The sequence below is a fragment of the Oncorhynchus mykiss genome, chromosome 22 (assembly GCF_013265735.2).
Source record: "Oncorhynchus mykiss isolate Arlee chromosome 22, USDA_OmykA_1.1, whole genome shotgun sequence".
Lineage (NCBI taxonomy): Eukaryota > Metazoa > Chordata > Actinopteri > Salmoniformes > Salmonidae > Oncorhynchus > Oncorhynchus mykiss.
In genome coordinates this window covers 50,884,844-50,899,780 of record NC_048586.1, presented here as the reverse complement: position 1 = coordinate 50,899,780, position 14,937 = coordinate 50,884,844, and the positions used below count along the sequence as shown (strand labels likewise).

Below are 14,937 nucleotides of genomic sequence, written 5' to 3'. Positions count from 1 at the left end.
CCACTGTTCCTAGACCAGTTAACCCACTGTTCCTAGACCAGTTAACCCACTGTTCCTAGACCAGTTACCCCACTGTTCCTAGACCAGTTAACCCCACTGTTCCTAGACCAGTTAACCCACTGTTCCTAGACCAGTTAACCCACTGTTCCTAGGCCAGTTAACCCACTGTTCCTAGACCAGTTAACCCACTGTTCCTAGACCAGTTAACCCACGGTTCCTAGACCAGTTAACCCACTGTTCCTAGACCAGTTAACCCCACTGTTCCTAGACCAGTTAACCCCACTGTTCCTAGACCAGTTAACCCCACTGTTCCTAGACCAGTTAACCCACTGTTCCTAGACCAGTTAACCCACTGTTCCTAGGCCAGTTAACCCACTGTTCCTAGACCAGTTAACCCACTGTTCCTAGACCAGTTAACCCACGGTTCAAATCCCTGAGCTGACAAGGTACAAATCTGTTGTTCTGCCCCTGAACAAGGCAGTTAACCCACTGTTCCTAGGCCGTCATTGAAAATAAGAATTTGTTCTTAACTGACTAGCCTCGTTAGATCACTTTTCGAGCAGCTGACCAATTACGTGAGACGTTAGTCGTCAGAATTGACGCCCTCTGTCAGAAGACACTGCATTAAACACTCATCTTGTGTTGCCGTCTGTCCACAGGGTTACCTGTCCATGTCCAATGGAGACTCCATAGAGGGTCTGTTTAGTGGAGAGTGGACCTCGGGGCTGAAGATCACGGGAACCTACATGAAGCCTAACCTCTATGAACCTGACAAGAAGCAATCAACCAGGGTGCTGTAAGGATGGTCTTCTTTATACTCTAGAAATCTAATATAATTTGGTGTAAAGTGTGAGCTTTCATCTCTTCCTGCGCGTCTCTCTCTCTGACTGTCTGTTTGTGTCTCTCTGCCTGTCTGTCTGTGTCTCTCTGCCTGTCTGTCTGTGTCTCTCTGCCTGTCTGTCTGTGTCTCTCTGCCTGTCTGTCTGTGTCTCTCTGCCTGTCTGTCTGTGTCTCTCTGCCTGTCTGTCTGTCTGTGTCTCTCTGCCTGTGTCTGTCTGTGTCTCTCTGCCTGTCTGTCTGTCTGTGTCTCTCTGCCTGTCTGTCTGTCTGTCTGTCTGTCTGTCTGTGTCTCTCTGCCTGTCTGTCTGTGTCTCTCTACCTGTCTGTCTGTGTCTCTCTGCCTGTCTGTCTGTCTGTCTGTGTCTCTCTGCCTGTCTGTCTGTCTGTCTGTGTCTCTCTGCCTGTCTGTCTGTCTGTCTGTGTCTCTCTGCCTGTCTGTCTGTCTGTGTCTCTCTGCCTGTCTGTCTGTCTGTGTCTCTCTGTCTGTCTGTCTGTGTCTCTCTGCCTGTCTGTCTGCCTGTCTGTGTCTCTCTGCCTGTCTGTCTGTGCTTGTCTGTCTGTGTCTCTCTGACTGTCTCTCTGACTGTCTGTGTGTGTCTCTCTGCCTGTCTGTCTGTGTTTCTCTACAGTGAGGCTGTCTGTGTTTTCTCTACAATTAGGCTGTCTGTGTTTCTCTACAGTGAGGTGGGCTGTCTGTGTTTCTCTACAGTGAGGCTGTCTGTGTTTCTCTACAGTGAGTTGGGCCGTCTAGCCGTATCCCCAGAGCAGAAGTGGAAGGCAGTGTTCTCAGAGTGTTGGAGCAGCCTGGGCTGTGAGGCCCCGGGACAGCCTGAGGAGAGAACGAGGGCCTTGGAAAACATTGCTGTTACACTCACCACAGGACGCAGAGACAGGTACACACACACACACACACACACACACACACACACACACACACACACACACACACACACACACACACACACACACACACACACACCTTGACAATTTTGCTTAACGTTTAAACTGCAATTTTATATATACTGAACAAAAATATAAACAAAAATATAAACATTTTCAAAGAGTTTACTGAGTTCCAGTTCATTTAGGAAATCAGTCAATATAAATAAATTCATTAGGTCCTAATCTATGGATTTCACATGACTGGGCAGGGGCTCAGCCATAGGTGGGCCTGGGAGGGCATGGGCCCACCCACTGGGGAGCCAGGCCCAGCCAATCAGAATGAGTTTTTCCCCCCCAAAAGGGCTTTATTACAGACAGAAATACTCCTCAGTTTCATCAGCTGTCCGGGTGGCTGGTCTCAGACGATCCCGCAGGTGAAGAAGCCGGATGTGGAGGTCCTGAGCTGGCGTGGTTACACCTGGTCTGTGGTTGTGAGGCCGGTTGGACGTACTGACAAATTATCTAAAATGACGTTGGAGGCGGCTTATGGTAGAGAAATGAACATTACATTCTCCGCCCAACGGCTCTGGTGGACATTCCTGCAGTCAAGCATGCCAATTGCACACAACCTCAAAACGTGACACATCTGTTGTGTTATATACACTTTACATGTGACTTTTTATATTTTTTGTTCATTATACTTTCATAGAATGTTTTAACGGGTACCAATCAGACGAGTCTTTGTAAGTCCTGTTGGGATCCTAAAGCAAAACAACCAACATGAACGTGTTCGTGAGAGTCTCACCTTTCCACAGAGGGGTCATATTAGTGCGTAGCCTGAACTGTTGGGACCCGACAGACAGAAGTTGGCAGATCGGCTGTTCTTAGTAGTCTTAGGGTAATGACCTGTCTAACCCCGGGGTAATGACCTGTCTAACCCCGGGGTAAGGCCCTGTCTAACCCCGGGGTAAGGACCTGTCTAACCCCGGGGTAAGGACCTGTCTAACCCCGGGGTAAGGACCTGTCTAACTCCGGGGTAATGACCTGTCTAACCCCGGGGTGAGGACCTGTCTAACACTGGGGTGAGGACCTATCTAATAGTTTGTAGGCCAAACTGTCTCCTGGTCTGACAAACACCTCTCTAGTTCTGTCACCTTTCACCTCAGATGGGATGTCTCCTGGTCTGACAAACACCTCTCTAGTTCTGTCACCTTTCACCTCAGATGGGATGTCTCCTGGTCTGACAAACACCTCTCTAGTTCTGTTACCTTTCACCTCAGATGAGATGTCTCCTGGTCTGACAAACACCTCTCTAGTTCTGTCACCTTTCACCTCAGATGGGATGTCTCCTGGTCTGACAAACACCTCTCTAGTTCTGTTACCTTTCACCTCAGATGGGATGTCTCCTGGTCTGACAAACACCTCTCTAGTTCTGTCACCTTTCACCTCAGATGGGATGTCTCCAGGTCTGACAAACACCTCTCTAGTTCTTTCACCTCAGATGGGATGTCTCCTGGTCTGACAAACACCTCTCTAGTTCTGTCACCTTTCACCTCAGATGGGATGTCTCCTGGTCTGACAAACACCTCTCTAGTTCTGTTACCTTTCACCTCAGATGGGATGTCTCCTGGTCTGACAAACACCTCTCTAGTTCTTTCACCTCAGATGGGATGTCTCCTGGTCTGACAAACACCTCTCTAGTTCTGTTACCTTTCACCTCAGATGGGATGTCTCCTGGTCTGACAAACACCTCTCTAGTTCTTTCACCTCAGATGGGATGTCTCCTGGTCTGACAAACACCTCTCTAGTTCTTTCACCTCAGATGGGATGTCTCCTGGTCTGACAAACACCTCTCTAACTCGGTCACCTTTCACCTCAAATGTGAAAGTGCGACATCTGCGGATGCGGTGGACCGAGACCACCCAGACCATGCAAAAAAATATGCCTCTTGCTTTATGGGGATTTTTGTATTATGTTAATTTACACACCTGGATATACACCTGAACAAACACTCACGATGACTGGTTTCTATAGTGATGGGTGTATGATGTCTGTCTCCAGTCCAGAGCTGCTGAGCAGGTCTCAGAGTCGAGTCCTGGAGAAGCTGGAGGTGATTCCTCAACACACAGGTCCAGTTACTGCTGGGGTGTATGACGGCATCCGACGATACCTCACCAAGGTGAATAACACACATTTTAACACACCGTACTGTAGGTCAACAGGGTAGCAGACTGATAGGGTCGACAGAGTAGCAGACTGATAGGGTCAACAGGGTAGCAGACTGATAGGGTCAGCAGGGTAGCAGATAGGGTCAACAACTGTCAAGGGTAGCAGACTGATATGATCAACAGCTGTCAAGGGTAGCAGACTGATGGGGTCAACAACTGTCAAGAGTAGCAGACTGGTATGATCAACAGCTGTCAAGGGTAGCAGACTGATGTGGTCAACAACTGTCAAGGGTAGCAGACTGATATGATCAACAGCTGTCAAGGGTAGCAGACTGATATGATCAACAGCTGTCAAGGGTAGCAGACTGATAAGATCAACAGCTGTCAAGGGTAGCAGACTGACGGGGTCAACAACTGTCAAGGGTAGCAGACTGATAGCAGACTGATATTCCCAGTATACCTAGTTGTGTTTCGACATGGTACGCTAACAGATTGGGGCTGTTGTTGCGTAAGACTTTGTGCTTTCTAGATGATTTGTCTGTAGATGATTCTTCTTCTTCCCCACATCTCTTCTCCATCATCATCCTCCTCCTCCCCTCGCCCTCCCCTGTCCTTCTCCAGGCCTGCGAAACACCCCTCCACCCTTTGGGGGGGTTACTGGAGACCCTAGTGACTGTGTACAGGATTACCTATATAGGGGTAGGATCTAACAGAAGGTTGCTACAACAGGCTGTGGAAGAGATCAGGTCCTACCTCATACGGATCTTCCAGCTGGTCAGGTACAGTACACTAGATGTTGTACCACTGTCTAAACTGATGCCCCAGTATAGAGAGATGCTACAGGTACAGTACACTAGATGTAGAGATGCTACAGGTACAGTACACTAGATGTAGAGATGCTACAGGTACAGGTACAGTACACTAGATGTAGAGATACTACAGGTACAGTACACTAGATGTAGAGATACTACAGGTACAGGTACAGTACACTAGATGTAGAGATACTACAGGTACAGGTACAGTACACTAGATGTAGAGATACTACAGGTACAGTACACTAGATGTAGAGATACTACAGGTACAGTACACTAGATGTAGAGATACTACAGGTACAGTACACTAGATGTAGAGATACTACAGGTACAGTACACTAGATGTAGAGATACTACAGGTACAGGACACTAGATGTAGAGATACTACAGGTACAGTACACTAGATGTAGAGATACTACAGGTACAGGACACTAGATGTAGAGATACTACAGGTACAGGACACTAGATGTAGAGATGCTACAGGTACAGTACATTAGATGTAGAGATGCTACAGGTACAGGTACAGTACACTAGATGTAGGGGTGCTACAGGTACAGTACACTAGATGTAGAGATGCTACAGGTACAGTACACTAGATGTAGAGATGCTACAGGTACAGTACACTAGATGTAGAGATACTACAGGTACAGTACACTAGATGTAGAGATGCTACAGGTACAGTACACTAGATGTAGAGATACTACAGGTACAGTACACTAGATGTAGAGATACTACAGGTACAGTACACTAGATGTAGAGATACTACAGGTACAGGACACTAGATGTAGAGATACTACAGGTACAGTACACTAGATGTAGAGATGCTACAGGTACAGTACACTAGATGTAGAGATGCTACAGGTACAGTACACTAGATTTAGAGATACTACAGGTACAGGTACAGTACACTAGATGTAGAGATGCTACAGGTACAGTACACTAGATGTAGAGATACTACAGGTACAGTACACTAGATGTAGAGATACTACAGGTACAGGACACTAGATGTAGAGATACTACAGGTACAGTACACTAGATTTAGAGATACTACAGGTACAGTACACTAGATGTAGAGATGCTACAGGTACAGTACACTAGATGTAGAGATACTACAGGTACAGTACACTAGATGTAGAGATACTACAGGTACAGGACACTAGATGTAGAGATACTACAGGTACAGTACACTAGATGTAGAGATACTACAGGTACAGTACACTAGATGTAGAGATGCTACAGGTACAGTACACTAGATGTAGAGATACTACAGGTACAGTACACTAGATGTAGAGATACTACAGGTACAGGACACTAGATGTAGAGATACTACAGGTACAGTACACTAGATGTAGAGATACTACAGGTACAGTACACTAGATGTAGAGATACTACAGGTACAGTACACTAGATTTAGAGATACTACAGGTACAGGTACAGTACACTAGATGTAGAGATACTACAGGTACAGTACACTAGATGTAGAGATGCTACAGGTACAGGTACAGTACACTAGATGTAGAGATGCTACAGGTACAGTACACTAGATGTAGAGATGCTACAGGTACAGGTACAGTACACTAGATGTAGAGATGCTACAGGTACAGTACACTAGATGTAGAGATACTACAGGTACAGTACACTAGATGTAGAGATACTACAGGTACAGTACACTAGATGTAGAGATACTACAGGTACAGGTACAGTACACTAGATGTAGAGATGCTACAGGTACAGGACACTAGATGTAGAGATGCTACAGGTACAGTACACTAGATGTAGAGATACTACAGGTACAGGACACTAGATGTAGAGATACTACAGGTACAGGTACAGTACACTAGATGTAGAGATGCTACAGGTACAGTACACTAGATGTAGAGATGCTACAGGTACAGGACACTAGATGTAGAGATGCTACAGGTACAGTACACTAGATGTAGAGATGCTACAGGTACAGGTACAGGACACTAGATGTAGAGATGCTACAGGTACAGTACACTAGATGTAGAGATGCTACAGGTACAGGTACAGTACACTAGATGTAGAGATACTACAGGTACAGTACACTAGATGTAGAGATACTACAGGTACAGTACACTAGATGTAGAGATACTACAGGTACAGGTACAGTACATTAGATGTAGAGATGCTACAGGTACAGTACACTAGATGTAGAGATACTACAGGTACAGGACACTAGATGTAGAGATACTACAGGTACAGTACACTAGATGTAGAGATGCTACAGGTACAGGTACAATACACTAGATGTAGAGATACTACAGGTACAGTACACTAGATGTAGAGATACTACAGGTACAGTACACTAGATGTAGAGATACTACAGGTACAGTACACTAGATGTAGAGATACTACAGGTACAGGACACTATATGCAGAGATACTACAGGTACAGGTACAGTACACTAGATGTAGAGATACTACAGGTACAGTACACTAGATGTAGAGATACTACAGGTACAGTACACTAGATGTAGAGATACTACAGGTACAGTACACTAGATGTAGAGATACTACAGGTACAGGACACTAGATGTAGAGATACTACAGGTACAGGACACTAGATGTAGAGATGCTACAGGTACAGGACACTAGATGTAGAGATACTACAGGTACAGGTACAGTACACTAGATGTAGAGATACTACAGGTACAGGTACAGTACACTAGATGTAAAGATACTACAGGTACAGGTACAGGACACAAGATGTAGAGATGCCACAGGTACAGGTACAGGACACTAGATGTAGAGATACTACAGGTACAGGTACAGTACACTAGATGTAGAGATACTACAGGTACAGGTACAGTACACTAGATGTAGAGATACTACAGGTACAGGTACAGTACACTAGATGTAGAGATACTACAGGTACAGGTACAGTACACTAGATGTAGAGATACTACAGGTACAGTACACTAGATGTAGAGATACTACAGGTACAGTACACTAGATGTAGAGATACTACAGGTACAGTACACTAGATGTAGAGATACTACAGGTACAGGTACAGTACAGTACACTAGATGTAGAGATACTACAGGTACAGGACACTAGATGTAGAGATACTACAGGTACAGGTACAGTACAGTACACTACATGTAGAGATACTACAGGTACAGGACACTAGATGTAGAGATACTACAGGTACAGGTACAGTACACTAGATGTAGAGATGCTACAGGTACAGTACACTAGATGTAGAGATGCTACAGGTACAGGTACAGTACACTAGATGTAGAGATACTACAGGTACAGTACACTAGATGTAGAGATGCTACAGGTACAGGACACTAGATGTAGAGATGCTACAGGTACAGGTACAGTACACTAGATGTAGAGATACTACAGGTACAGTACACTAGATGTAGAGATACTACAGGTACAGTACACTAGATGTAGGGATGCTACAGGTACAGTACACTAGATGTAGAGATACTACAGGTACAGTACACTAGATGTAGAGATACTACAGGTACAGGACACTAGATGTAGAGATACTACAGGTACAGGTACAGTACACTAGATGCAGGGATGCTACAGGTACAGTACACTAGATGTAGAGATGCTACAGGTACAGGTACAGTACACTAGATGTAGAGATACTACAGGTACAGGACACTAGATGCAGAGATACTACAGGTACAGTACACTAGATGTAGAGATGCTACAGGTACAGGTACAGTACACTAGATGTAGAGATGCTACAGGTACAGTACACTAGATTTAGAGAGACTACAGGTACAGGACACTAGATGTAGAGATACTACAGGTACAGTACACTAGATGTAGAGATGCTACAGGTACAGGTACAGTACACTAGATGTAGAGATACTACAGGTACAGTACACTAGATGTAGAGATACTACAGGTACAGGTACAGTACACTAGATGTAGGGATGCTACAGCTACAGTACACTAGATGTAGAGATACTACAGGTACAGTACACTAGATGTAGAGATACTACAGGTACAGTACACTAGATGTAGAGATGCTACAGGTACAGGTACAGTACACTGGATGTAGAGATGCTACAGGTACAGTACACTAGATGTAGAGATGCTACAGGTACAGGTACAGTACACTAGATGTAGAGATACTACAGGTACAGTACACTAGATGCAGAGATACTACAGGTACAGTACACTAGATGTAGAGATGCTACAGGTACAGGTACAGTACACTAGATGTAGAGATACTACAGGTACAGTACACTAGATGTAGAGATGCTACAGGTACAGGTACAGTACACTAGATGTAGAGATACTACAGGTACAGTACACTAGATGTAGAGATACTACAGGTACAGTACACTAGATGTAGAGATACTACAGGTACAGTACACTAGATGTAGAGATACTACAGGTACAGTACACTAGATGTAGAGATACTACAGGTACAGTACACTAGATGTAGAGATACTACAGGTACAGGACACTAGATGTAGAGATACTACAGGTACAGGACACTAGATGTAGAGATACTACAGGTACAGTACACTAGATGTAGAGATGCTACAGGTACAGGTACAGTACACTAGATGTAGAGATGCTACAGGTACAGTACACTAGATGTAGAGATACTACAGGTACAGTACACTAGATGTAGAGATACTGCAGGTACAGGTACAGTACACTAGATGTAGAGATGCTACAGGTACAGTACACTAGATCTAGAGATGCTACAGGTACAGTACACTAGATGTAGAGATGCTACAGGTACAGGACACTAGATGTAGAGATACTACAGGTACAGTACACTAGATGTAGAGATGCTACAGGTACAGGACACTAGATGTAGAGATACTACAGGTACAGTACACTAGATGTAGAGATACTACAGGTACAGTACACTAGATGTAGAGATGCTACAGGTACAGGACACTAGATGTAGAGATACTACAGGTACAGTACACTAGATGTAGAGATGCTACAGGTACAGGTACAGTACACTAGATGTAGAGATGCTACAGGTACAGGACACTAGATGTAGAGATACTACAGGTACAGTACACTAGATGTAGAGATGCTACAGGTACAGGTACAGTACACTAGATGTAGAGATACTACAGGTACAGTACACTAGATGCAGAGATACTACAGGTACAGTACACTAGATGTAGAGATGCTACAGGTACAGGTACAGTACACTAGATGTAGAGATACTACAGGTACAGTACACTAGATGTAGAGATGCTACAGGTACAGGTACAGTACACTAGATGTAGAGATACTACAGGTACAGTACACTAGATGTAGAGATGCTACAGGTACAGGACACTAGATGTAGAGATACTACAGGTACAGTACACTAGATGTAGAGATACTACAGGTACAGGACACTAGATGTAGAGATACTACAGGTACAGTACACTAGATGTAGAGATACTACAGGTACAGTACACTAGATGTAGAGATACTACAGGTACAGTACACTAGATGTAGAGATACTACAGGTACAGGACACTAGATGTAGAGATACTACAGGTACAGGACACTAGATGTAGAGATACTACAGGTACAGTACACTAGATGTAGAGATGCTACAGGTACAGGTACAGTACACTAGATGTAGAGATGCTACAGGTACAGTACACTAGATGTAGAGATACTACAGGTACAGTACACTAGATGTAGAGATACTGCAGGTACAGGTACAGTACACTAGATGTAGAGATGCTACAGGTACAGTACACTAGATCTAGAGATGCTACAGGTACAGGTACAGTACACTAGATGTAGAGATACTACAGGTACAGTACACTAGATGTAGAGATGCTACAGGTACAGGTACAGTACACTAGATGTAGAGATACTACAGGTACAGGACACTAGATGCAGAGATACTACAGGTACAGTACACTAGATGTAGAGATGCTACAGGTACAGTACACTAGATTTAGAGATGCTACAGGTACAGTACACTAGATTTAGAGAGACTACAGGTACAGGACACTAGATGTAGAGATACTACAGGTACAGTACACTAGATGTAGAGATGCTACAGGTACAGGTACAGTACACTAGATGTAGAGATACTACAGGTACAGTACACTAGATGTAGAGATACTACAGGTACAGGTACAGTACACTAGATGTAGGGATGCTACAGCTACAGTACACTAGATGTAGAGATACTACAGGTACAGTACACTAGATGTAGAGATACTACAGGTACAGTACACTAGATGTAGAGATGCTACAGGTACAGGTACAGTACACTAGATGTAGAGATGCTACAGGTACAGTACACTAGATGTAGAGATGCTACAGGTACAGGTACAGTACACTAGATGTAGAGATACTACAGGTACAGTACACTAGATGCAGAGATACTACAGGTACAGTACACTAGATGTAGAGATGCTACAGGTACAGGTACAGTACACTAGATGTAGAGATACTACAGGTACAGTACACTAGATGTAGAGATGCTACAGGTACAGGTACAGTACACTAGATGTAGAGATACTACAGGTACAGTACACTAGATGTAGAGATACTACAGGTACAGGACACTAGATGTAGAGATACTACAGGTACAGTACACTAGATGTAGAGATACTACAGGTACAGTACACTAGATGTAGAGATACTACAGGTACAGTACACTAGATGTAGAGATACTACAGGTACAGGACACTAGATGTAGAGATACTACAGGTACAGGACACTAGATGTAGAGATACTACAGGTACAGTACACTAGATGTAGAGATGCTACAGGTACAGGTACAGTACACTAGATGTAGAGATGCTACAGGTACAGTACACTAGATGTAGAGATACTACAGGTACAGTACACTAGATGTAGAGATACTGCAGGTACAGGTACAGTACACTAGATGTAGAGATGCTACAGGTACAGTACACTAGATCTAGAGATGCTACAGGTACAGGTACAGTACACTAGATGTAGAGATACTACAGGTACAGTACACTAGATGTAGAGATGCTACAGGTACAGGACACTAGATGTAGAGATACTACAGGTACAGTACACTAGATGTAGAGATGCTACAGGTACAGTACACTAGATGTAGAGATGCTACAGGTACAGGACACTAGATGTAGAGATACTACAGGTACAGTACACTAGATGTAGAGATACTACAGGTACAGTACACTAGATGTAGAGATACTACAGGTACAGTACACTAGATGTAGAGATGCTACAGGTACAGGTACAGTACACTAGATGTAGAGATGCTACAGGTACAGGACACTAGATGTAGAGATGCTACAGGTACAGGACACTAGATGTAGCGATGCTACAGGTACAGGACACTAGATGTAGAGATGCTACAGGTACAGTACACTAGATGTAGAGATGCTACAGGTACAGTACAGTACACTAGATGTAGAGATGCTACAGGTACAGTACAGTACAGTAGATGTAGAGATGCTACAGGTACAGTACAGTAGATGTAGAGATGCTACAGGTACAGTACAGTAGATGTAGAGATACTACAGGTACAGGTACAGTACACTAGATGTAGAGATACTACAGGTACAGGTACAGTACACTAAATGTAGAGATACTACAGGTACAGGTACAGTACACTAGATGTAGAGATGCTACAGGTACAGTACACTAGATGTAGAGATGCTACAGGTACAGTACACTAGATCTAGAGATACTACCGGTACAGGTACAGTACACTAGATGTAGAGATGCTACAGGTACAGTACACTAGATGTAGAGATGCTACAGGTACAGTACACTAGATTTAGAGAGACTACAGGTACAGGACACTAGATGTAGAGATACTACAGGTACAGTACACTAGATGTAGAGATACTACAGGTACAGGTACAGTACACTAGATGTAGAGATGCTACAGGTACAGGTACAGTACACTAGATGTAGAGATACAGCACCTGTTGTCTAATTACAGGGATATGTTCCACAGCACCTGTTGTCTAATTACAGGGATATGTTCCACAGCACCTGTTGTCTAATTACAGGGATATGTTCCACAGCACCTGTTGTCTAATTACAGGGATATGTTCCACAGCACCTGTTGTCTAATTACAGGGATATGTTCCACAACACCTGCTGTCTAATTACAGGGATATGTTCCACAGCACCTGTTGTCTAATTACAGGGATGTGTTCCACAGCACCTGTTGTCTAATTACAGGGATATGTTCCACAGCACCTGTTGTCTAATTACAGGGATATGTTCCACAGCACCTGTTGTCTAATTACAGGGATATGTTCCACAGCACCTGTTGTCTAATTACAGGGATATGTTCCACAGCACCCGTTGTCTAATTACAGGGATATGTTCCACAACACCTGTTGTCTAATTACAGGGATATGTTCCACAACACCTGTTGTCTAATTACAGGGATATGTTCCACAACACCTGTTGTCTAATTACAGGGATATGTTCCACAACACCTGTTGTCTAATTACAGGGATATGTTCCACAACACCTGTTGTCTAATTACAGGGATATGTTCCACAACACCTGTTGTCTAATTACAGGGATATGTTCCACAGCACCTGTTGTCTAATTACAGGGATATGTTCCACAACTCCTGCTGTCTAATTACAGGGATATATTCCACAGCACCTGTTGTCTAATTACAGGGATATGTTCCACAGCACCTGTTGTCTAATTACAGGGATATGTTCCACAGCACCTGTTGTCTAATTACAGGGATATGTTCCACAACACCTGTTGTCTAATTACAGGGATATGTTCCACAACACCTGTTGTCTAATTACAGGGATATGTTCCACAGCACCTGTTGTCTAATTACAGGGATATGTTCCACAGTACCTGAGTGACATGTTCTCCCCTCATCCTCTCTGTTGTCCAGGTTTCTGTCTCCCCTCATCCTCTCTGTTGTCCAGGTTTCTCTCTCCCCTCATCCTCTCTGTTGTCCAGGTTTCTGTCCCCCCTCATCCTCTCTGTTGTCCAGGTTTCTGTCTCACCTCATCCTCTCTGTGTTGTCCAGGTTTCTGTCTCCCCTCATCCTCTCTGTTGTCCAGGTTTCTCTTTCCCCTCATCCTCTCTGTGTTGTCCAGGTTTCTGTCTCCCCTCATCCTCTCTGTTGTCCAGGTTTCTCTCTCCCCTCATCCTCTCTGTTGTCCAGGTTTCTGTCCCCCCTCATCCTCTCTGTTGTCCAGGTTTCTGTCTCACCTCATCCTCTCTGTGTTGTCCAGGTTTCTGTCCCCCCTCATCCTCTCTGTTGTCCAGGTTTCTGTCTCCCCTCATCCTCTCTGTGTTGTCCAGGTTTCTGTCTCCCCTCATCCTCTCTGTGTTGTCCAGGTTTCTCTCTCCCCTCATCCTCTCTGTTGTCCAGGTTTCTGTCCCCCCTCATCCTCTCTGTTGTCCAGGTTTCTGTCTCACCTCATCCTCTCTGTGTTGTCCAGGTTTCTGTCTCCCCTCATCCTCTCTGTGTTGTCCAGGTTTCTGTCCCCCCTCATCCTCTCTGTTGTCCAGGTTTCTGTCTCACCTCATCCTCTCTGTGTTGTCCAGGTTTCTGTCTCCCCTCATCCTCTCTGTGTTGTCCAGGTTTCTGTCTCCCCTCATCCTCTCTGTGTTGTCCAGGTTTCTGTCTCCCCTCATCCTCTCTGTGTTGTCCAGGTTTCTGTCTCCCCTCATCCTCTCTGTTGTCCAATTTTCTGTCTCACCTCATCCTCTCTGTTGTCCAGGTTTCTGTCTCCCCTCATCCTCTCGGTGTTGTCCAGATTTCTGTCTCACCTCATCCTCTCTGTTGTCCAGGTTTCTGTCTCCCCTCATCCTCTCGGTGTTGTCCAGATTTCTGTCTCCCCTCATCCTCTCTCTGTTGTCTAGGTTTCTGTCTCCCCTCATCCTCTCGGTGTTGTCCAGATTTCTGTCTCACCTCATCCTCTCTGTGTTGTCCAGGTTTCTGTCTCCCCTCATCCTCTCGGTGTTGTCCAGATTTCTGTCTCACCTCATCCTCTCTGTGTTGTCCAGGTTTCTGTCTCCCCTCATCCTCTCGGTGTTGTCCAGATTTCTGTCTCACCTCATCCTCTCTGTGTTGTCCAGGTTTCTGTCTCCCCTCATCCTCTCGGTGTTGTCCAGATTTCTGTCTCACCTCATCCTCTCTCTGTTGTCTAGGTTTCTGTCTCCCCTCATCCTCTCGGTGTTGTCCAGATTTCTGTCTCACCTCATCCTCTCTGTGTTGTCCAGGTTTCTGTCTCCCCTCATCCTCTCGGTGTTGTCCAGATTTCTGTC

The 14,937-nt window shown here is 44.6% G+C and overlaps 1 protein-coding gene across 1 annotated transcript in view; it reads left to right on the top strand.

Annotated features, from left to right (window-relative positions):
- als2a (alsin Rho guanine nucleotide exchange factor ALS2 a) overlaps positions 1-14,937 on the top strand; it is an 88,281-nt gene that overhangs the window by 60,955 nt on the left and 12,389 nt on the right. The window contains exons 25-28 of the mRNA XM_036959503.1: positions 660-796; positions 1,575-1,733; positions 3,784-3,901; positions 4,512-4,669. Of these exons, the coding sequence (XP_036815398.1) occupies positions 660-796; positions 1,575-1,733; positions 3,784-3,901; positions 4,512-4,669 (572 nt within the window). The remainder of the gene's footprint in view (positions 1-659; positions 797-1,574; positions 1,734-3,783; positions 3,902-4,511; positions 4,670-14,937) is intronic.